This window comes from Oncorhynchus masou, chromosome 28 (assembly GCF_036934945.1).
Source record: "Oncorhynchus masou masou isolate Uvic2021 chromosome 28, UVic_Omas_1.1, whole genome shotgun sequence".
Taxonomy (NCBI): domain Eukaryota; kingdom Metazoa; phylum Chordata; class Actinopteri; order Salmoniformes; family Salmonidae; genus Oncorhynchus; species Oncorhynchus masou.
In genome coordinates, this window is record NC_088239.1 from 70510423 (window position 1) to 70535908 (window position 25486).

At 43.8% G+C, this 25486-nt stretch overlaps 1 protein-coding gene across 1 annotated transcript; it reads right to left on the reverse strand.

Moving 5' to 3' along the window:
- Positions 1 to 29: 29 nt before the first annotated feature.
- LOC135518171 (divergent protein kinase domain 1B-like) lies at positions 30 to 20826 on the reverse strand. The gene is made up of 7 exons (XM_064943120.1): positions 20146 to 20826; positions 15908 to 16042; positions 14058 to 14165; positions 13785 to 13961; positions 4412 to 4638; positions 4037 to 4178; positions 30 to 3605 (listed from the first exon to the last, which is right to left on the reverse strand). Exons 1-7 carry the CDS (start codon positions 20212 to 20214, stop codon positions 3162 to 3164), a joined length of 1302 nt encoding a protein of 433 aa, XP_064799192.1. The 5' UTR covers positions 20215 to 20826; the 3' UTR covers positions 30 to 3161.
- Positions 20827 to 25486: the final 4660 nt, after the last annotated feature.

Sequence of the window (25486 nt, forward strand, 5' to 3'; positions counted from 1 at the left end):
CAGGAAGTGTTTGAACAGGAGTGAGCCAGTTAAAGAAAAAATAGTTTGGTATTTATTGTTTTAGTCCATTGGTGACATTGTCCAAAAATGTTTTACTTATGTCAACAATGGAACAAACACCAAAAATGTTTTACTTATGTCAACAATGGAACAAACACCAAAAATGTTTTACTTATGTCAACAATGGAACGAACACCAAAAATGTTTTACTTATGTCATCAAGGGAAAAAAACACCAAAAATGTTTAACTTATGTCAACAATGGAACAAACACCAAAAATGTTTATGTCAACAATGGAACAAACACCAAAAATGTTTTACTTATGTCAACAATGGAACAAACACCAAAAACTGTGGTGGACTTTTCCTTCAGGATCCCTCACCCTCAGCAGTTGTGTTTCTTGTGTTAATTTGTTTACTGACGGGTAACTGCCATTAGTCCAAGACTTTGAGTTTTGATTGACTTTGATCTGAGGTCTACTTTTCTTGATCATTTTGGAGGATTGATAGGTCTTTTGGCTATCGTTTTCTCACCCATTTCTCACCCATTTCCTGATTCTTTGACAGATTGCAGATGTGACGAAGAAGCCAAGATGTGGCCAGTTTCAAAGTTGAAGATTCGAGGTGATGGTAGAGAAAGGATTGTGCAGGCCACACTCTTGCCTGTTTATGGTGACATCTTCTATAGCGTAGGGCCCTGTTTTGGGTTTTGCTGCATTAATATGAAATCTAAGGAATTACATTTTATTATATTCCTACAGATCTACACAACCTAACCCACATCTTCAACGTTAAAGTTATAGAAAATGTAACAAATTAAACACTGAAATATCATAATTTGGATAAGTCTCCACCCTAAACTTAGTACATGGAAGCACCTTTGGCATCCATTAGTTCTGAACCATTTGGAATAAGATTCTACCAACTTTGCACAACTCTTACGGCAACAAGCACTGTGTACAAAACATTAGGAACACCTGCTCTTTCCATGACATGGCCTGACCAGGTGAAAGCTATGATCCTTGATGTCATGTTGAATCCACTTCAATCTGTGTAAATGAAGGTGAGGAGATGGGTTAATGAAGGTGAGGAGATGGGTTAAAAGAGTTAATACTTGAGACACATGGATTGTGTATGTGTGCCATTCAGAGGGTGAATGGGCAAGATCGAAGTGCCTTTGAACGGAGTATGGTAGTAGCTGCCAGGCGTATCACTTTGTCAAGAACTGCAATGCTGCTGGGTTTTTCACGCTCAAGTTTCCCGTGTCTCAACAATGGTCCACCGCCTAGGCACTGTATTTGGGTAGATGGATGATCATGTTAACCTCTGGACTGTTTGATCATGTTAACCTCTGGACTGTGTACCCTTTATTTAATTAGGCAGTATTTGGATCCAATTTAAGAATCAAATTGCCTCATGGACCAGATTTTGGTTTTGAGTATCACTTTTATCATGATGCAATTTTCAAGCTAATTCAAATCTCAAGCTAATCTCACTGGTTGAAATATATTTTCTTATGAGCGTTTCCCTTCAGATGCCGAAACATGTCACTATTACAATGTATCTACTGACACTGGAGACTATTTTAACAAGTACACCTGTAAAATGAATATATTGGTGCCATGGAAAGATGGATGGAACTTGAGGCGAGAACATGGTTGGTTGGAATGTGAATTGCAAAATACTGTCGGGGCGAACTACACAATGGTAAAAGACAGCTTTTTCCCCTTAAGTGATAATGCCAGAGAAGCCGGTGTTTGGAGTATATATTGGCACGGGTGTTAGGCCTATGACTAGGGCTGGCAAACCGTGCCAATATCCTCCACACCGGGTTTGAGTGCATATTCACTTTTATCAACATATTAAAATATATTCAAATAATGATTAACATTTTGATTTGATGAATTTGTTCATACTATTTCATCATTCCACAAGACAGTCCCGACAACAAATCTAGGGTTGCTACCCAAGCCGTCTGGTGTTTCGGTTGCCAGAGACGCTCCCCAGTCGTTACATTTTTTGTTCTGTGTCAGTCCTTCATTCTTAATGTTCCATTGCCATGCTGGCTGGCAACCTTCATATCGCTCGCTTGCTAGCTAGTCAACTACGGCTAACTTAGTCACGTCAAACAGTGCAGCCTGAATAGCTGCATTTGTTTAAGCTGTTTTGTGACATTTGTTTGGATAATGTTTATTGTTTATTTGGATGCATCATAGCAATGAGCTAATGAGGTGCGATATCGCCAGACAGTGGATTGCGCAATCAGATGGAACAGTAAATAGTAATTTAGATGGTGGTACAGACACTGGCTGGAATGCGGTTTTACCCAATCAGCATTCAGGATTAGACCAACCTGTTGTATAATTCATAAAATACCGAGACATCCATTTTTTTAGTCTAGAAAAATTGCCATAGTTTGGAGTGCTGTATTTTTTTTTCTTTTCATCTGAGTAATATAGATTGGTTATGATCTATCACAAAAGCTCAATTGATCCCTCCATATTTCCATCTCATTTGACCTTGTCTGATGGACCATTCACACACAGATAAAATAGTAGTTTTTCCACATACTATTACATCACTCCCATATTTTCATGGCATTACACCTCAACATTGACGTTCCCTGATAGAAGTTATACACTTAACTACTCTTTAAAGTAGAATACTGTACAGTTAATTATCATTACATAGGCAAGGCCCTGAGAATAGACCAGACAGTTTCCTCCTTCACAAAATAAAGAATCCTTCCATAAAAATAAACTGCCTTTACTTTTATATCATAATCCATTTGATTTTCATTGATTTTCACTTTCAGTCAGTGATTTACTAGTCTGTTTTACTCAAGCTTTTGGCATGTTTGTAAAAAAGTAGGGAAGGAGGGGAAGTACCTCTAGGGTAAATAATAGGGTAGAGTTTGGACCTGCCTCACTCCTATGGGTAGGTCCTGGTGGGGTTTTTTTCCTGGTTGAAGGTTGGTCTAAGGAAAAATGAGTTGTAGTCATTAGGGCATACTGTAGAAAATTATGTGAACAGTTAATACATTTGCATTTCTTACTGGACAACTTCAGATTGTCCATTTGTTTCAATCCATTTTCCTTTATTTGGTGTCAAATGAATACGACCCAGGCCTACATATGGCTCCCAGCAGCTCTTCTGTGGTCCTCAGGAGTACTGTGTGTTGGAGATGGTCTTCCACAGCAGGGTTTTGAGGTTGTTGAGGACCAGCGAGTGGTGCACCTCCATCTGGCTAGCCAGGCCGCTGAGCGTCACACAGGTACGGAGCTGCTTCTCCAGGTCTATGCGGAGGTCTTGGGGCGCCCCAGACACCAGATAGTCCTGTAGCATCACACACACCTTGGCTAGGTTGGGCTGGACCACCTCTGTGTTACATTGCTTCACCAGCCGATCGCAGGTGGCAGTGCAGTCACGCCCGAAGGTGCAGTCAGCGTTGGTCTCGCAGCGACGTCCCCGCAGGAACCTGCGGACCGCCATCTCGGACGCCATGCTGCGCAGGTCTGCCATCTTGCAGTCATACCTGAAGTTATACCCCACATGGCGCAGGCTGGCGTCACACATCAGGAAGCTGCCGTAGGCCCCATGGAACACCTGTTGGAATTGATGGGGTACAGATGTTTAGTGTTATAGATCATTATAAATCAGACAACTACACTTTCTATTCCCAATGATTATAAATTGTCTGTCCTCTGTCTAAGCTTGATATGTTTTATGTATTCACAGAGCCGCAACCAGTGGCCAAAAGGTCATATTAGCATGGGCAGTACCATTGGGCTTCCACCATTTTAATGTAGCCAACCCAGGGGGAAACTTCCAATTTCATTGGCTGATCCCTCCTGGTGATCCTTTTGGAGTCATGTTCAACCAGGTCATCAGGAGGGATCAGCCAATCGTGGAGAAAATTGACTACTTTAAAATGGAGGTGGCCTCAATGGCACTGCCCATGCTGTCACAGACACTATAATGGCACAGATACAAAGATGAGTCCTCTATCTCTATGGCTCCTGCTATCTTATCTTTACCTCCTCTATAAACTCCAGCAGGCCGATGGTGATTCGGGCCCTCCGGGGCCACGCCGGGGCCAGCCACTGGTTCAGGCTGGAGCTCAGGGCCTCTGGGACTAATGCCTGCAGGTAGCTGGGGACCTCCAACCTATAGAGGGAGCTGTAGATTTAATGTAATATTATTTCTGGGTAAAAAAAAAATACATACACCAACAAGATGTGCATAATCCCAGATAATATAATTTCAAACCAATGAACACCAAATCAAACCACACATTCAAGACACAAATGTTTGTAGTGGCATTTCTTGAAAATTACAAGGACAAAACCAATTAAAATCAGCCAATACAGTCATTCTTTAATTAAAACCCTTATTTCCAAAGTGGTCCTTACCTGTGGCCCACGCGCTCAGTCACGTACAGGTCCCCGCAAAAGCCCAGCAGTTCGGGGGTATGCTCCTTCTCCTTCAGGGCTACCATCAGAAGGAACTCGTTAATCTGGAGGAGAGCCCACACAGACTTGGCTTCCGCCAGGGACACCTTGCGGTCCTTGTTAACATCGGCCAGGGTGATGACACGACCCACCAAGGTGGTGAGAGAAGGTTGCTCTCCCAGGTTAGACTGCAGGGAGGACAGAGAGAAAACGAAGTGAGAAACTGATATGTACAGGAGACCATGATGTTCAAACCTTGCAATCGAATGTTACAGTTTTTGTCCACTAAGCAACGGCGTAAATATCAGCCAGCTAAGACTAGAATAACAGTTTAAATATACACATCATGGACAGTTTATTAGGTACACCCATCTGCCCTGAAATATAAAAAACGCAACATGCAACAATTTCAAAGATTTACTGAATTACAGTTCATATATGGAAATCAGTCAATTGAAAAAAAATATGAATATTAATCTATGGATTTCACATGACTGGAAATACAGATATGTATCTGTTGGTCACAGATCCGTTGGTATTTGGTATTAGGATCCCCATTAGCCATGGCAAAAGTATCAGCTACTCTTCCTGGGGTCCATATGAAACATGACATAATACAGAACATTATTAGTAAAGGACTGAAATCCAGTGCGTTCGGAAAGTATTCAGACCCCTTGACTTTTTCCACATTTTGTTACATTAAAGCCTTATTTTAAAATTGATAAGTGTTTTTTATCTCATCAACCTACACAAAATACCCCACAATGAGAAGGCAAAAACAGGTTTTTAGGAATTTTTGCAAATGTATATAAAAAGAAAAACTGATATCACATTTACATAAGTATTCAGACCAATTACTCAATATTTTGTTGAAGCACCTTTGGCAGCAATTATAGCCTCGAGTCTTCTTGGGTATGACGCTATAAACTTGGCACTCCTGTATTTGTGGAGTTTCTCCCATTCTTCTCTGCAGATCCTCTCAAGCTCTGTCAGGTTGGATGGGGATCGTCGCTGCACAGCTATTTTCAGATTTCTCCAGAGATATTTGATTGGGTTCAAGTCCGGGCTCTGACTGGGCCACTCAAGGGCATTCACTCCTGCATTGTGTTGGCTGTGTGCTTAGGGTCACAGTCCTGTTCCCAGTCTGAGGCCCTGAGTGCTCCAGAGAAGTTTTTCATCAAGGATCTCACTGTACTTCGTTCCGTTCATATTACCCTCATCTCCCAGTCCCTGCCGCTGCAAAACATCCCCACAGCATGATACTGCCACCACCATACTTCACCGTAGGGATGGTGCCAGGTTTCCTCCAGATGTGACGCTTGACATTCAGGCAAAATAATTCAGTCTTGATTTCATCAGACCAGAGAATCTAGTTTCTCATGGCCTGAGAGTCTTTTAGGTGCATTTTGGCACTCTCAAAGCAGACTGTTGTGCTTTTTACTAATGAGTGGCTTCCGTCTGGCCACTCTATCATAAAAGGCACTCTTGGTGGAGTGCTGCAGAGATGGTTGTCCATCTCCACAGAGGAACTTTGAGGCTCTGTTAGAGTGACTATTGGGTTCTTGGTGGTTCCAAACATCTTTCATTTAAGAATGATGGAGGCCACTGTGTTCTCGGGGACCATCAATGCTGCAGAATTATTTGGTACCCTTCCCCAGATCTGTGCATCGACACAATCCTGTCTCATCTCTCTTTGGACAATTCCTTCAACCTCATGGCTTGTTTTTTTTTTCTGACATGCACTGTCAACTGTGGGACCTTATATAGACAGGTGTGTGCCTTTCCAAATCATGTCCAATCAATTGAATTTGCCACAGGTGGACTCCAATCAAGTTGTAGAAGCATCTCAAGGATGATCAATGGAAACAGGATCAGTACATACACACAATATCTAGGTCTAATACATAGTACAGTGCAAATTACACTACAATACAAGATATATAAAAAACATTTATTTGCCACACATGACCACACAGCTGGGCAGTAGTCCAGGTGCAAAATACAATAGGGCCTGTAGGACCTGTCTGGTCGTCTGAGATGTCAAGAAGGCAGAGCAACAGCCTATCATGGACAGACCTCTTCCCATTTTAGTAGCCATTGAGTGCATATTTTTTTGGCCATGACAGCTTACCATCTCGGGTTACACCCAGCAGTTTTGCCTCCTTAATTTGCTCAATTGCCATAATATTCAGTAATAGATCTAAAAAAGGTTTAGAGTTGCATACGTAATTTGCACTAAAAAATATGCTTTTAGTTTGAGATTTTTAGCACAGGCCTATTGCTAGTTACCCACTCTAAAACTGAAGCGTCTGAGTTATTTATTTTACTGATGCAGCCGACATGTATATTGTTGAGTCATCACACATACACACAGTTGAAGTCAGAAGTTTACATACACTTAGGTTGGGGTCATTAAAAAATAAAAAATAAATGTAACCCCCTTTTCTCCTCAATTACGTGGTATCCAATTGTTAGTAATTTCTATCTGCTTCTTATCACAGCACGCATCAAACCCGGAAGCCAGCTGCACCAATGTGTCGGAGGAAACACCGTGCACCTGGTGACCTGGTTAGCGTGCACTTCGCCTGGCACGCCACAGGAGTCACTGGTGCGCGATGAGACAAGGATAACTCTCCCTAACCCGGACGACGCAAGGCCAATTGTGCCAAAGAACACCATCTCAACTGTGAAGCACAGGGGTGGCAGCATCATGTTGTGGGGGTGCTTTGCTGCAGGAGGGACTGGTGCACTTCACAAAATAGATGACATCATGAGGAAGAGAAATTATGTGGATATATTGAAGCAACATCTCAAGACATCAGTCAGGAAGTTAAAGCTTGGTCGCAAATGGGTCTTCCAAATGGACAATGACCCCAAGACTACTTCCAAAGTTGTGGCAAAATGGCTTAATGACAACAAAGTCAAGGTATTGGAGTGGCCATCAGAAAGCCCTGACCTCAATCCTATAGAAAATTTGTTGGCAGAACTGAAAAAGCATGTGCGAGCAAGGAGGCTACAAGCCTGACTCAGTTACACCAGCTCTGTCAGGAGGAATGGGTCAAAATTCACCCAACTTATTGTGGGAAGCTTGTGGTTGGCTACCCGAAACGTTTGACCAAAGTTAAACAATTTAAAGGCAATGCTACCAAATACTAATTGAGTGTATGTAAACTTCTGACCCACTGGGAATGTGATGAAATAAATCATTCTCTACTATTATTTCACATTCTTAAAATAAAGTGGTGATCCTAACTGACCTAAGACAGGGAATTGTTACTAGGATTAAATGTTAGGAATTGTGAAAACTGAGTTTAAATGTATTTGGCTAAGGTGTATGTAAACTTCCCACTTCAACTGTATATGGATTGTGACACTTTGTTTTTATAGCTTACAGTTTATTCACCGTTAGTCAGCACCTCTACACTAAAGCATCTTCTCTGGGTGTGTGCCAGTTCATGATTTTTTATTTGTTTTCTGTCAAATAAACGTTGTATTTGATAAAACACAATTTTCCCCAAAGTTTGCTAAGCACTTGTAACAGGCTGATTGGTCGGCTGTTTGAACCAGTAAAGTTCTGCTATTCTTGGGCAGCGGAATTACTTTTTCATCCCTCCATGTTGGAGGTCACATGCCTTCTTCCAGGCTTAAATTGAAGATGTGGCAAACAGGAGTCACAATGTACTCTGCTACCAACCTCAGCAATTTATCTTGGTGTAACTCAAAACTACAGTGCTTGTCTTTAATTATTTTGTCCATTATTGTCAAGTAATTATTTAATCAGTGTTCATAAATTCCAATTATATTTATCTGTCTGACACCCAGAGGTTGTAAAGTTCTGGTCTTCAATAAAACAGACAGAATTCCCAGCTCACAATTGATCAGGTCCCAATTTATTTGCGAGAGCTCTCAACTTTTCACAAATACATTTCTTCTTATACCATCCTAGACTATGCATGCACGCACACACACACACACACACACACACACACACACACACACACACACACACACACACACACACACACACACACACACACACACACACACACACACACACACACACACGCACACACGCACACACCATTACATTACATACATACAAACATGGATTTTCTCATGAGTCTAACCACAGTTTATAACCCCTCAGCTGACCGTTCCAGGCTCCCCCAGACACTATAACTCTGGAGGAGCTCTCCCTGTCCTCTCTTATCTCCACATACATTCCTTTATTCCTAGGTCCATGCCATATAACCCCTTCCTATTGAACAAACATAATTTAATACTACAAGAAAGACAGGGTAGAATTCTTGCCAGTTATAGTGCAGTATACCTTATTTAGTCATTATTGATAAAAATCCCATAACAATTATGCATAAAATGGAGGCTCAGTATTAAATACTTGTTGTTTGCATGTCATACCTACGTTTGCTAATCTTGTCAACAAAAAAGTTATGAAAGTGGTTGGCAAAATCAAAGGATTTTGTTATGAACAAGCCATCTGCCTCAATGAAGGATTGAGCCGAGTTTGCGTTTTTGACAAAAATTTAATTCAAAGTACTTTATTATTCATCTTTGTTCCATAGTAGTTTCTTATTTTTGTTTAGTTACGTGATTTCTCAATTTACTGTATGTTTACCAGTCTGCTTTGTTGTCAGACATTTCCCTCTGCCTCATCGCTCTCAGCCATAGTTTTTCAATTCATCATCTATCCATGGGGATTTGGCAGTTCTAACAGTCATGATGGGCCCATGCCTATCAGTAACCAGAAGAAGCATTTTTATAAATGCAGCATCCGAATGTTCCTCATTAGACAAATCAGACCAACAAATATTTTTCACATCTTCGACATAGGAATTATTGTTCATATACAATTTTAGGTCCAGTCTTTGGAATTATTTTTTTTATAGATATGGCTGCCTGATCAAAAATATATGAACACCTGCTTGTCGAACATCTAATTCCAAAATCATGGGCATTAATATGGAGTTTGTCCTCCATTTGCTCCACTCTTCAGTGAAGGCTTTCCACTAGATGTTGGAACATTGCTAGGGGGGCTTGCTTCCATTCAGCCACATGAGCATTAGTGAGGTCAGGCACTGATGTTGGGCGGTTAGGCCTGGCTCTCAGCCGGCGTTCCAATTCATCCCAAAGATATTCGATGGGGTTGATGTCAGAGCTCTGTGCAGGCTAGTCAAGTTCTTCCACACCAATCTTGACAAACTATTTCTGTATGGGCCTCACTTTGTGCACAGTGACATTGTCATGCTGAAACAGGAAAGGGCCTTCCCCAAACTGTTGCCACAAAGTTAGAAGCACAAAATCATCTATAATGCCATTGTATGGTGTTGTTTTAAGATTTCCCTTCACTGGAACTAAGGGGCCTAGCCCGAACCATGGAAAACCATGAAAAACAGCCCCAGACCATTATTCCTCCTCCACCAAACTTTACCGTTGGCACTATGTATTGGGCAGGTAGCGTTATCCTGGCATCCACCAAACCCAGATTTGTCTGTCGGGTTGCCAGATGGTGAAGAGTGATTCATCACTCCAGAGAACGCGTTTCCACTGCTCACCTTGCTTTTCTGGTTGGCTGGCAAGTTTCACCATCCAATTATTTCAGCTCTACAGGAGTGCAAATTTCACCATGGCACGGACTAGCCTAGGCAGCCGATATGATAGGAACATAGGAGTTATTAGAATGTGGAAATATTAGTCCATTTTTGCATGCTAGCTTTTGCAGGCTACCTGAGACATGAAACAGATAGGTGGGAGGGCATACAAATGCCAGCAATGTATTAACGTGCAATTTGCCCGAATGGATAATGGTAACACCTCAACCAATACATTTTTATTAGACACTGGGTTTTTCTGAAAAAGTGTTTAGGTGTGAATTCATTACATCCAGCTGTTTTTAAATCGACTCAAGATAGTTCAATGGAAACGCAACCTAACAGGCAATTGTCACATCTATTTTCTATTCAAATGTTCTACATGTCGGAAAAAAAAAATCGCTGGACAAGTGAATGGAAATATAGCTATTGTCTGTAGGAGCAAACTATTTTCATGAATGGTGTGGTGTACCTAATAAACTGGCCACTGAGTGTATATAATGCTATTTAAAGAAGAAAAAATAGACAACCAAAAACAGTTCACTTTTCAGTTCAGTTAGTCGTACACACCATAATAAAAACGAGACTGTGAGGAATGATTGAAATGTGCTAGATTTCTTCCATGTAACTTGTTCCCTTCCCCACTCTCAGCCCATCTCTATGGCTGAGAGTGGAGCCATTGTACTGACAATGACGTGTAGGGTTATATTTGGCACGGGGCTTCAGCCCCTAACCTCCCTCCCTCCCTCCCTCCCTCCCTCCCTCCCTCCACCGCCTCGTTCCATCACACACTATTCTCTATCTCCCTCCTCTCTGATTGAGGGGTTGAGTTCATTTGCATTTTGAATGTGCATGCCTGTAACACAGCCTGTACCAGAAAACACCAGTTCCCTATAGATGGGTTAGCTGACAACGTCACAGGCAGATGTCATCCTGTTGTTGTGATTCTGGATGGCCAGATTGCTAGCAAGAATGGCAAGAAACATGCTCCTTTCAAAAAATGCAGAACTAAGAACAGATATAGCCCTTGGTTCACTCCAGACCTGACTGCCCTCGAACAGCACAAAAACATCCTGTGGCGGACTGCAATAGCATCGAATAGTCCTCGCAATATGCAACTGTTCAGGGAAGTCAGGAACCAATACACGCAGTGAGTCAGGAAAGCCAAGGCCAGCTTCTTCAGGCAGAAATTTGCATCCTGTAGCTCTAACTCCAAAAATTTCTGGGACACTGTAAAGTCCATGGATAAAAAGAGCACCTCCACCCAGCTGCCCCCTGCATTGAGGCTAGGTAACACGATCACCACCGATAAATCCATGATTATCAAAAACTTCAACAAGCATTTCTCAACGGCTGGCCATGCCTTCCTCCTGGCTACTCCACCCTCGGCCAACAGCTCCACCCCCCCCCCCCCACCCGCAGCTACTCGCCCAAGCCTCTCCAGGTTCTCCTTTACCCAAATCCAGATAGCAGATGTTCTGAAAGAGCTGCAAAACCTGGACCCGTACAAATCAGCTGGGCTTGACAATCTGGACCCTCTATTTCTGAAACTATCCGCCGCCATTGTCGCATCCCCTATTACCAGCCTGTTCAACCTCACTTTCATATCATCTGAGATCCCCAAGGATTGGAAAGCTGCCGCAGTCATCCCCCTCTTCAAAGGGGGAGACACCCTGGACCCAAACTGTTATAGACCTATATCCATCCTGGCCTGCCTATCTAAGGTCTTCGAAAGTCAAGTCAACAAACAGGTCACTGACCATCTCGAATCCCACAGTACCTTCTCTGCGGTGCAATCTGGCTTCGAGCCGGTCACGGGTGCACCTCAGCCACGCTCAAGGTACTAAACGATATCATAACTGCCATCGATAAAAGACAGTACTGTGCAGCCGTCTTCATCGACCTGGCCAAGGCTTTCGACTCTGTCAATCACCATATTCTTATCGGCAGACTCAGTAGCCTCGGTTTTTCTAACGACTGCCTTTCCTGGTTCACCAATTACTTTGCAGACAGAGTTCAGTGTGTCAAATCGGAGGGCATGTTGTCCGGTCCTCTGGCAGTCTCTATGGGGGTGCCACAGGGTTCAATTCTCGGGCCGACTCTTTTCTCTTTATATATCAATGATGTTGCTATTGCTGCGGGCAATTCCCTGATCCACCTCTAAGCAGACGACACCATTCTGTATACTTCCGGCCCTTCCTTGGACACTGTGCTATCTAACCTCCAAACGAGCTTCAACGCCATACAACACTCCTTCCGTGGCCTCCAACTGCTATTAAACGCTAGTAAAACCAAATGCATGCTTTTCAACCGTTCGCTGCCTGCACCCGCACGCACGACTAGCATCACCACCCTGGATGGTTCCGACCTAGAATATGTGGACATCTCTAAGTACCTAGGTGTCTGGCTAGACTGTAAACTCTCCTTCCAGACTCATATCAAACATCTCCAATCTAAAATCAAATCTAGAGTCGGCTTTCTATTCCGCAACAAAGCCTCCTTCACTCACACCCCCAAACTTACCCTAGTAAAACTGACTATCCTACCGATCCTCGACTTCGGCGATGTCATCTACAAAATAGCTTCCAATACTCTACTCAGCAAACTGGATGCAGTTTATCACAGTGCCATCCGTTTTGTTACTAAAGCACCTTATACCACCCACCACTGCGACCTGTATGCACTAGTCGGCTGGCCCTCGCTACATATTCGTCGCTAGACCCACTGGCTCCAGGTCATCTACAAGTCCATGCTAGGTAAAGCTCCGCCTTATCTCAGTTCACTGGTCACGATGGTAACACCCACCCGTAGCACGCGCTCCAGCAGGTGTATCTCACTGATCATCCCTAAAGCCAACACCTCATTTGACCGCCTTTTGTTCCAGTTGTCTGCTGCCTATGACTGGAACAAATTGCAAAAATCGCTGAAGTTGGAGACTTTTATCTCCCTCACCAACTTCAAACATCTGCTATCTGAGCAGCTAACCGATCGTTGCAGCTGTACATAGTCTATCGGTAAATAGCCCACCCAATTTACCTACCTCATCCCCATACTGTTTATATTTATTTACTTTTCTGCTCTTTTGCACACCAGCATCTCTACCTGTACATGACCATCTGATCATTTATCACTCCATTGTTAATCTGCAAAATTTTAATTATTTGCCTACCTCCTCATGGCTTTTGCACACAATGTATATAGACTCCTTTTTTCTTTTTTTTCTACTGTGTTATTGACTTGTTTATTGTTTACTCCATGTGTAACTCTGGGTTGTCTGTTCACACTGCTATGCTTTATCTTGGCCAGGTCGCAGTTGTAAATGAGAACTTGTTCTCAACTAGCCTACCTGGTTAAATAAAGGTAAAATAAAAAAGTAAATAAATAAATAAAATGTGGGGAATTGTAAGTGGCTTGTTTCAGCTTGTTAGTGATACTATGTTTTGGCTGATTTCAAGTCAATGCTAAAATGGTTCAAATTCACTAGCTAGTTAACCAACAACTAACGATTTAATTGAAAGACAAGTGCTCATTGTACAAATGTATTTAAGTTTTCAATAAACATCGGAGACTAAATATAGCTTCTATCTTAACCAACCCTGTCTGTTTTTCCCCATAGATACACACACCTCAGTTTTGTTGCTAAACAACCAACATGTCTATTGTGGAAAGCTCTTCTATCTAATCTAACTGTGAGGACTGACAGGAAGTGAAATGGGCAACCAGACCTTGAGAAAGCTGTGCAACATCTCTCTGAACTCATCCATGGAGGTCCCGCGGGTGGGCTTGTCAAACAGGGTAATTTCCTGTCTCTGTACAGAGTCAGGAGCCACGTCCCCCTTCAGAGGCTCTTCTAGACCACACTTTATCACCACAGGCCTGTCCTTCCACAGACCACTGTACACCTAGAACCACAGGTAAATATACCCATTACATAGAGACAGAGTAGATAGAGTGTGTGTGCGTGGGTATTACCTGATGTGTGTGTATGTGTTACCTACTTGGTGTGTGGAAGAGGTGGACATGCATCGCTGCAGGGTCAGGCTCCTCTCCTCACACAGGGCCTTGCAGGACGACCCTGAGATAATGCCTCTCCTGTAGTGGTCACACTGAGACAGACAGACAGACAGGAAACAGGAAATACGTCATCACATTATCAACAGGAAGAGGATCCAAGGATCCTACAATATAGCATGTTCGGAGAACTTACTTAGCAGGTTAGGTGAATTAGGTAAAGGTTAGGAAACGGGTGAGCTAAAAAAAAAAATACAGCTTTTGTCAAATTGTCAAATGTGAATAATTGTATCTCTCCCTCATATGTACTATGGCCTAAATCCCAGGTGGAGATACCCACCTGTATGCAAACCATTGTTTTTTTTAATACTGTAGATAACAATGTTGAGGATTTTCCAGTTTCCACACAGATGTCAACTTATTTTCACCCCCTGTGAGATGGCTTATGTGTTCATACACATGTATCGGTTATATTTCGTCGACCCTGAGCTGGGAGCCATTGCTGGCACTGAGTAGCGATATACCCCAACCCCCAAAATATCTGGAAAAGACTGTTTGCAGAAGCAGAAAGGAGAAGTCATTGCATAAATTAGCATGTGTGGGTGTGAGGTTATCTTGTTTAGGAAACATCCAGGTAAAACATCCAGGCAGCACGCCAGCCTGTAGCTAAATCCACTGCTCCAGTAGCTAGTGCCACAGTAAGATGAGATCCACCCAAACAGTTTCACTCTTGCAAAGCAAAATTGACAAATAAAGACTATAGGCTGTGACCTCCTTCTCCACAGTAAAACAGTTGCTATGGTGATATGACTTCATTTTGGCCACTTTGGTTGCAAGCCAACCAATTAAAGGCCCAGTCGTCCTTAATGTCGCACTCATGTGCAAATTAGCCAAGCGGGACACACACAACAATGACAACACTCTTCTCTCACTCCTTCCTTCTCTCTTTTACACTCTCCATCCCGCTATCTCCTCTCTCCATGTTCCCCCTTTCCAGACACTGTTTTCCCTGTTTGTATGTCCTGAGACAGACAGCCTGCTTCTCCCTCTCACAGCACAAGGAAGAGTAGGGCACGATAGTACTGCCTTATTCATCACAATAACACTATACATAGATAAAGACACCAAAACAGGACCACCTCAGGCTGGCCATTCATCTTTACCCTTCCCCCCTCTCTCTCTTGATCCTTTACTTCTGAATATGTGTGTGCTGACTGATGAGCAACAAACACTCCCACTTCAGAGTATAAATGTAATATTTCACAGGGATCTCGCCCTTGCTGATTAAATTCAACCTGAAATGTAAAATGTGTGACAAGGGAAATGACTGTGCTGACGTTGTTGATCTGGGAATGATTGGTTACTTCTCATCACTGTTTATCACAGGGAACAATGCTTAAGGAAACTAGAGTAGAGTCACTTCTCCTGTGGCCTGGCTATCATTAAATGGCACCCTATTCCCTATTTAGTGCACACATTTTGGACAGAGCCTGAGTATATAAGATGACATTTTGGATGCAGGCTCTCTGTTACATCACTGATTTCTCATCCAGTGTTACTCTTATCAGGTATTATGTGAATTACTTTTTCCTGGTCCAAATTTGCTACTCTATTATAAGAGGAACCATCCTGCACTCAGCAGTCACTGACACTAAATACAGATTACTCTTTTTCTCATTCACTCTTTCCATCTGTCCATTTCCAGACCTTAGTGTTCCATCTTCCACCCACAGCTTGCCCTTCCAGTCCCATTTTCTTCCAATCCATTACTCCCACGCTCTCTCTTTCTCCTTCCTTCGTAGGAGGTGTCAGGGTGTTCACGCTGTTTCATACTTACAATGACCATGTGGCAGACGTGTCCTCGGCAGAGCTCTGAGTAGGAGGCGTACTGCATGTAGAGGACCCAGCTGGCTACCAGGATCCCCAGCCAGGCCAGCAGCAGGTACTTCACCTTTAACGCCGGGAGACGACTCTACACAGGAGAGGAGAAGATTACACATTGACCAAAGTCCACAGTCCTACAGATATGGGTCTTCTGCTTTATCCCAAACAAGACAAACATACTGAGGAAGAGGGGGGTTTTAGGCCATAAAGACACTGAGAAATCTAAGCAATCTTTATAATATGGTCTTGTGGAAGACATTCTTCTCCAAGGCGAAATACAGAACTATCAGCATGGCCATTGCGGGGAAGAAAATGCACAACCCTGATTTGGCCAGCAGCATGCTCTAACTCAATGACCCATTCGAACCTGTATTTATGCAAGGACAGACGCTGGGAGATGAGAAGCAAGTACAGGGAGTAAACATTTAATAAATATCTGACATGAAACAAACAAGGACAGCGTCTGAACAGGGGAAACAACAACAATAATGCTGACACGGAGATCAAACCGAGGAAAAGACAGATATAGGAGGGGGGGGAAAAAATCAACAAAGTAATGGAGTCCAGGTGAGTCCAAAGAAGCGCAGATGCGCGTAACGATGGTGACAGGTGTGCGTAATAATGTGCAGCCTGGCGTCCTCGAGCGCCAGGCAGGAGGAGCGGGAGCTGGTGTGACAGTACCCCACCCCTCTAGGGGTGCCACCCGGCGTCCCACCTGGGTGAGCCTGATGGGCCGGCCAAGACATGGGAGCCGGCTTGGGCATGGAAGCCTAACGAGGCGGGGGAGCCTGACGAGCCGGCTGAGGCGTGAAAGCCTGACGATCCCACTGAGGCGTGGGAGCCTGACGAGCCGGCTGAGGCGTGAAGGCCTGACGATCCCGCTGAGGCGTGGGAGCCTGACGAGCCGGCTGAGGCGTGAGAGCCTGACGATCCCGCTGAGGCGTGGGAGCCTGACGAGCCGGCTGAGGCGTGGGAGCCTGACGAGCCGGCTGAGGCGTGGGAGCCTGACGAGCCGGCTGAGGCGTGGGAGCCTGACGAGCCGGCTGAGGCGTGGGAGCCTGACGAGCCGGCTGAGGCGTGGGAGCCTGACGAGCCCGCTGAGGCGTGGGAGCCTGACGATCCCGCTGAGGCGTGGGAGCCTGACGAGCCGGCTGAGGCGTGGGAGCCTGACGAGCCGGCTGAGGCGTGGGCCTGACGATCCCGCTGAGGCGTGGGAGCCTGACGAGCCGGCTGAGGCGTGGGAGCCTGACGATCCCGCTGAGGCGTGGGAGCCTGACAAGCCGGCTGAGGCGTGGGAGCCTGACGAGCCGGCTGAGGCGTGGGAGCCTGACGAGCCGGCTGAGGCGTGGGCCTGACGAGTCGGCTGAGGTAGGAGCCTGCCGAGGCAAGAAAACCTCTCGAGCCAACGATGGTGACAGGTGTGTGTAATGATGGGCAGCCTGGCACCCTCGAGCGCCAGGGAGGGGGAGCAGGAGCATGTGTGGCAATTTACTGTTGGCTGTAATGCCATATCAGAGAGGGGCATCTACAAAGTTACATTTTAAACAGATGCCCTCTTGTTGAACTCTCTAATGTGCAAAGAAATTTGCAGTCCTGCCATTCCTGGCACCTTTCTTTTACTCCTCAAACGTTCATCGTGTATAAGGTTTGGTTGTCACAAAATGACAACCTGGTCTCAGAGCATTTTGTATTATGCTGTACGCAAACCTGAGAAACACCATTTAGTATGTTATGTTATGTTTCGTATGTCATTTATTAATTTGTGGATGTCCATCCCCCATTTCATATGATATATTACGAATTATGATTTGTACTATATGTTACGAATTTGAAAAACATACAATATTTTGTGAATTTGAAAAATTTACAATATGTCACAAATTTGCAAAATGTAAGATATGTTACGAATTCTAGCTAGGTGGCTAACGTTACCTAGGGGTTAGGGTTAAGTTTAGGAGTTAGATTAAAGGGTTAAGGTTAGGGTAACGGTTAGCAAACATGCTAAGTAGTTGCAAAGTAGCTCAGAAGTAGTAAGTAGTTGAAAATGTGCTAAAATGCAAAAAAAAATGTGATGATATTTGAACTCACAACCTTTGGGTTGCTAAACATTCACGTTAAACGCCTACCCAGTCACACCGACCAGCCACCCTCTTTCGTTTTTGTCTTAAGTAACCATCTGTTTTATGTAACCATACCAAACATAATATATCATACTAAATGGAGTGTCCAGGATTTACACTGAACAAAAATATAAACGCAACATGCAACAATTTTACTGAGTTACATTTCATATAAAGAAATCAGTCAATTTAAATAAATTCATTAGGCCCAGATATGCATCTGTTGTTCACAGATTAAAAAACAATAAGGGCATGGATCAGAAAACCAGTCAGAATCTGGTGTGATCACCATTTGCCTCATGCAGCGCGACACACCTCCTTCGCATAGAGTTGATCAGTCTGTTGATTCTGGCCTTTGGAATGTTGTTCCACTCCTCTTCAATGGCTGTGCGAAGTTGCTGGATATTGTTGGGAAATAGAACACGCTGTTATACATGTGGATCCAGAGCATCCCAAACCTGCTCAATGGGTGACAGAACACGCTGTCATACATGTGGATCCAGAGCATCCCAAACCTGCTCAATGGGTGACAGAACACGCTGTCATACATGTGGATCCAGAGCATGCCAAACCAGCTCAATGGGTGACAGAACACGCTGTCACACATGTGGATCCAGAGCATGCCAAACCTGCTCAATGGGTGACAGAACACGCTGTCATGCATGTGGATCCAGAGCATGCCAAACCTGCTCAATGGGTGACAGAACACGCTGTCATACATGTGGATCCAGAGCATGCCAAACCTGCTCAATGGGTGACAGAACACGCTGTCATACATGTGGATCCAGAGCATGCCAAACCTGCTCAATGGGTGACAGAACACGGTCATACATGTGGATCCAGAGCATGCCAAACCTGCTCAATGGGTGACATGTCTGGTGAGTATGCAAGCCATGGAAGAACTGGGACATTTTCAGCTTCCAGGAAGAGTGTACATACACATCCTTGCAACATGGGGCCGTGCATTATTATACTGAAACATGAGGTGAGGGCAGCCGATGAATGGCAAGACAATGGGCCTCAGGATATTGTCATGGTATCTCTGTGCATTCAAATTGCCGTCAATAAAATGCAATTGTGTTCAATGTCTGTAGCTTATGCCTACCTATACCATAACCCCACCGCCATCATGGGGAACTCTGTACACAACATTGACGTCAGCAAACTGCTCTCCCACACATGGTCTGCGGTTCTGAGGCCAGTTGAACGTACTGCTAAATTTTCTAAAATGACGTTGAAGGCGGCCTATGGTATAGAAATGAACATTCAATTAGCTCTGGTCGACATTCCTGCAGTCAGCATGCCAATTGCATGCTACCCCAAAACTTGAGACATCTGTGGCAATGTGTTGTGTGACAAAACTGCACATTTTCCCCAGCACAAGGTGTAACGATCATGCTGTTTAATCAGCTTCTTGATATGCCACACCTGTCATGGATGCTCTTGGTGAATGAGAAATGCTCACTAACAGGGATGTAAACACATTTGTGCACAAAAGTTGAGAAAAATAAGCTTTTTGTGCATATGGACCATTAATGTAATCTTTCGTTTCAGTTTATGAAACATGGAACTAACACTTTACATGTTGCGTTTATATTTTTGTTCGGTGTACGTACAGAATAATATGCAATGCTCTGAGACCAGGTTTGCAAATTAATATGAATAATCACTTTTAATACATAAGTGCGTGGCAGAACCCATACTCTTGGGGTAGTAAATTGTCTCGATTTTCATGCAACTTGCCAAGCCATTATTCAGTTTCAGGGCCTTCACTGCAGCCAAAACTGAAAGGCTTGTGTATTCAAGAAATTAATACCACGGATGTATATCACTCAAATCTTTCCAACATTGATATTCAATAGCACCCGTGTCCATAAGGCAAATAGCCTGGTGTCAACTTTGTGCAGACAAAATCAAATCAATACAATGGTATATTGTGTTATTACCCAATTAGAAGTCTATGGTTTAGCAATTTACTGACAAATAGAGAGAGATAGAATACTCTTATTTGTAACGATCTGAAGGCATATAGGGCACAAAAACGCAGCCAAATCTCAGCTAGTGGTCCCACCTGCAGCCCCTTCGACATAGGGCAAAACAGCACCAGGTGCACGAGCCTCCGTAAACCTCTGGGCATCATAAGCGATTCCGTTAGTAGAACGCGCTTGGGCTGGAACTGCAAATCACTGAACTGTATTCCCGTCGAGACACATCCATGGGACCAGCATCTCCAGTCTGAGCATACTAAACTGACGTCACCTGTTTACTCCTATGGCATTCAGTTTTGTGTGCATTTATCGTTCGAGATTTGCATGTGGAGCAAAGATCCTTTATGAAAATAAAAGACAAAATCTAAACAGTCCAGAGCCACAGTGAGCCAGGTCAGCGAGAAAGTGGGCATCGTTTCATAATCCAATGTCATACACAAACAACGCCATTCGGTTTGCAGAAAATCATAGCCTATCCTAAGCTTTCAGACGTCATTGGGGAAAAACACAAAGTGGAGCTATATTCCTTTCACAACATGCAGACTGACATTCTGAGCACATGTTTTCAGCTGCCTAGGCGCCATCGGTTAGGATATTAATGTTGACTGAAAAATCCTGTCCGACTCCTCCGTTTCAAAAAAGACATTATTGAATACGCTACTAGTCTACCCCTTCTGACTCTACGAACGAACTCTCACAACAGCAAGAGCCAATATATGCCTGACCTGAAAATGTGGTCGGAGCCACTAAATGGATGGTGTGACGCAATCGCGGAGCATCCGGAGGAGGCACCCAGAGGCCAAATTGAGCTCTGTACCACATCGCCGTACGCTTCTCAAACGTTGTAACAATTAGGGAGGGCTTGGTATAGCTCCGCATTGACATGATTGGTTGAGGGTAGGTGAGGGCGGGAGGTCCTGTATAAAACAAAACTCACTTCCTTGACAACTTCCTTCACAACAGCGCTGCTCGGCGCTGACCTGACCTGACCTGACCTCTGCAGAGGCCATATCGCCGTAAATGCTTCACGGCCAATGCAGCCTCCAGATTGACCATGTAGCGCCTTTAACAGCCAGCTTTGCAGTGACTCATGAGAGTGTTATTTTAAAAGGGCAAATTGCAAGGTCTCAAGCCACCAGTATTCTGCCAGCAGGACAATGATGACGTCACGTTCGTATGGTAATAAGGAAACCTTTAAAAAAAAGCCCCTATTTCAAAACATTGCAATGTGGATAACTCATTCAAAAGATATTGCATTTTTATCAATTGCCACTTGTTTTGTGCCAACAATAAAAGGCAATTAAGAGAAAAAAATAAGAAAATATATGTGTTTAGAAACTTGTTCTACCTGTCAGCTAAAGTGGTGTGGAAAATACTCAGTAGGGTCTCTACTAACCTAATATTTGTAGTTTTGGAGGTGGACTGTGTAGTACATATCCAGCAGCACTTCATTCTCCACCCCCTCCATAGCCCCCAATGCAATACACTGTACTAGACTATACATTGGAAACATCGCTGATACATCACTTGGGCCAAGCTTCCTGCCATCCAGGACCTCTATATCAGGTGGTGTCAGAGGAAGGCCCTAAAAAATTGTCAGACTCCAGTCACCGTAGTCATAGACTGTTCTCTGTGCTACCGCACGGCAAGAGGTACCGGAACGCCAAGTCTAGGTCCAAAAGGCTTCTCAACAGCTTCTACCCCCAAGCCATAAGACTCCTGAACAGCTAATCAAAGGGCTACCCAGACCCCTCTTTTATGCTGCTGCTACTCTCTGTTTATAATCTATGCATAGTCACTTCAACTCTACCTACATGGACATATTACCTCGACTAACTGGTGCCCCCGCACACTGACTCTGTACTGGTACCCCCTGTATATAGCCTGGCTTGTTATTTACTGCTGCTGTTTAATTATTTGTTACTTTTATTTTATTTTATTTACTGAACACTTAAAAAAAAATCTTATCTTCTTAAAGCATTGTTGGTTAAGGGCTTGTAAGCAAGCATTTCACTGTAAGGTGAAATACACCTGTTGTATTTGGCGCATGGGACAAATACAATTAGCTTTGATTTGTGTTGTACTACTGAATGAAACTGTGAAGATATGCACTCAGACCAGCCTTTGTGATTGAACTTACGTTAATTACATTACTTTAGTTGGCTGCTTTGACCAAAACGTGAATGTCATAACCTATTCTACGAGCCTATTGTTTGTGTATGATCTTTATTCATTGCTCACTTGTTTCTTAACAATGTCAGGTACAGGCCAGGATGACTGGGACCTTCAGCAAGTAAAAGACAGGGGGTAAGAAATAATTTGAACATCACAGATATAAACTGCCACTGTGCCCATGATAAATTTAACTACATTACTTTAGTTGTCTGCTATGAGCAAAACTTGTATGTAATATAACCTATTCTGGGAGCCCAGTGTGTGTGTATGAACTATGTGGAATATCTTTGGACCATTGGCTTCCCTGAAAACATGTACTGATAGGAGGAGCAATATGAGTCTCAGAGGTCGTCACGCTGGCTGGGGATGGTGATGGAGGCTTTGGTGGTCCACACAACAAAGATGCAGGTGTTTCTTCCAATGCTGTGGAGCTAGCCTTGGACCTGGTGCTAGTAAGGATGGTCTTCACGGAGGTGGTAAGACCTTCCCCCCTTGATATAGAAATCCTTTGACTTCATTGCCTCTTCAATGGTAAGGTCCCTTGCACCATAAGGACACTTGACCTCCACCACTGCTGTGGTGCCCACAAAACCATCTGGTGAGGCACCAAGGATCCCAGACCCCGTGACTCAAAGCCCTCACTCCTGCACTTCAGTCCTTGTAGCCATTTTGAATGCCTTGATGTCCTCCACTTTGCTATCTGTGCCCCAATACACAAACAACCCCTGTGATCTGAGGACCCTTTTTAGCAGTGACATATTAAAATGCTTGGCCCTAACCCCTGCTACATAATTGCTGGCCCTTAGCCACTGAAGATCCTCCTCTGTGGGCTCTCAGGATAGAAGGCTGTAGTCTTCGGCCGGGTACAGGTCCTCCACTGACTACACCTGGTTGAGCATGGCAGGCTTCCTCCACTCACGTTCCACATCCGTGCCGCCGATATTGTGAATATGTGGACAACTATAAATACCTAGGTGTCTGGCTAGACTGTAAACTCTCCTTCCAGACTCATATTAAACATCTCCAATCCAAAATCAAATCTAGAATCTGCTTTCTATTTCGCAACAAAGTCTCCTTCACTCACGCCGCCAAACTTACCCTCGTAAAACTGACAATCCTACCGATCCTTGACTTCGGCGATGTCATCTACAAAATAGCTTCCAACACTCTTCTCAGCAAACTGGATGCAGTCTATCACAGTGCCATCTGTTTTGTTACCAAATCACCATATACCACCACTGCGAACTGTATGCACTAGTCGGCTGGCCCTCGCTACATATTCGTCGCCAGACCCACTAGCTCTAGGTCATCTATAAGTCTATGCTAGGTAAAGCTCTGCCTTATCTCAGTTCACTGGTCACGATAACAACACCCACCCATAGCACACGTTCCAGCAGGTATATCTTACTGATCATCCACAAAGCCAACACCTCATTTGGCCGCCTTTCCTTCCAGATCTCTGCTGCCAGTGACTGGAACGAATTGCAAAAATCGCTGAAGTTGGAGACTATCATTTCCTTCACCAACTTTAAACATCAACCATTTGAGCAGCTAACCGATCACTGCAGCTGTACATAGCCCATCTGTAAATAGCCCTCCCAATCTACCTACCTCATCCCCATATTATTATTTTTTACTTTTCTGCTCTTTTGCACACCAGTATTTCTACTTGCACATCAACATCTGCTCATCTATCACTCCAGTGTTAATTTGCTAAATTGTAATTACTTCACTAATATGGCCTCATGTATAATTGAGATGTGTCCTAATGGCCCATGCTCATTGCCCACTGTCTTCATGTATAATTAAGATGTGTCCTAATGGCCAATGGCCCACTGTCTTCGTGTATTAATGAGATGTGTCGTTATGGTCAATGGCCCGCTATCTTCATTTATAATTGACACGTGTCATAATGGCCCAATGACTTTTATGTAAAATTGAGATGTGTCCTAATGACCATTGGCCCACTGTCTTCATTTATAATTGAGATGTGTCATAATGGCCCATGGTCTATGGCCCACTGTCTTCATGTATTAATGAGATGTGTCATATGGCCAATGGCCCACTGTCTTCATTTATAATGGAGATGTGTCATAATGGCCCATGACCCACCGTCTTCATGTATAATTGAGATGTGTCCAAATGGCCCATGGTCTATGGCCCACTATCTTCATGTATAAATGAGATGTGTTGTAATGGCCAATGGCCCGCTGTCTCCATGTATAATTTAGATGTGTCCTAATAACCCATGGCCCACTGTCTTCATGTATAATTGAGATGTGTCCTAATGGCCAATGGCCCACTTTCTTCATATACAATTGAGATGTGTCCTAATGACCCACTGACCTTCATGTATAATTGAGATGTGTCCTAATAACCCATGGCCCACTGTCTTCATGTATAATTGAGATGTGTTGTAATGGCCAATGGCCCACTGTCTTCATGTATGATTGAGATGTGTCCTGATGGCCAATGGCCCACTGTCTTCATGTATAATTGAGATGTGTCCTAATGGCCAATGGCCCGCTGTCTTCATGTATAATTGAGATGTGTCCTAATGGCCAATGGCCCACTTTCTTCATGTACAATTGAGATGTGTCCTAATGACCCACTGACCTTCATGTATAATTGAGATGTGTCCTAATGGCCCATGCTCTATGGCCCGCTGTCTTCATGTATAAATGAGATGTGTTGTAATGGCCAATGGCCCGCTGTCTCCATGTATAATATAGATGTGTCCTAATAACCCATGGCCCACTGCCTTCATGTATAATTGAGATGTGTCCTAATAACCCATGGCTCACTGTCTTCATGTATAATTGAGATGTGTCCTAATAACCCATGGCCCACTGCCTTCATGTATAATTTAGATGTGTCCTAATAACCCATGGCTCACTGTCTTCATGTATAATTGAGATGTGTCCTAATGGCCAATGGCCCACTTTCTTCATATACAATTGAGATGTGTCCTAATGACCCACTGACCTTCATGTATAATTGAGATGTGTCCTAATAACCCCTGGCCCACTGTCTTCATTTATAATTGAAATGTGTCCCAATGGCCAATGGCCCACTGTCTTCATGTATAATTGAGATGTGTCCTAATGACCCATGGCCCACTATCTTCATGTATAACTGAGATGTGTCCTAATAACCCATGGCCCACTGTCTTCATGTATAATTGAGATGTGTCCTAATAACCAATGGCCCACTGTCTTCATGTATAATTGAGATGTGTCCTAATAATCC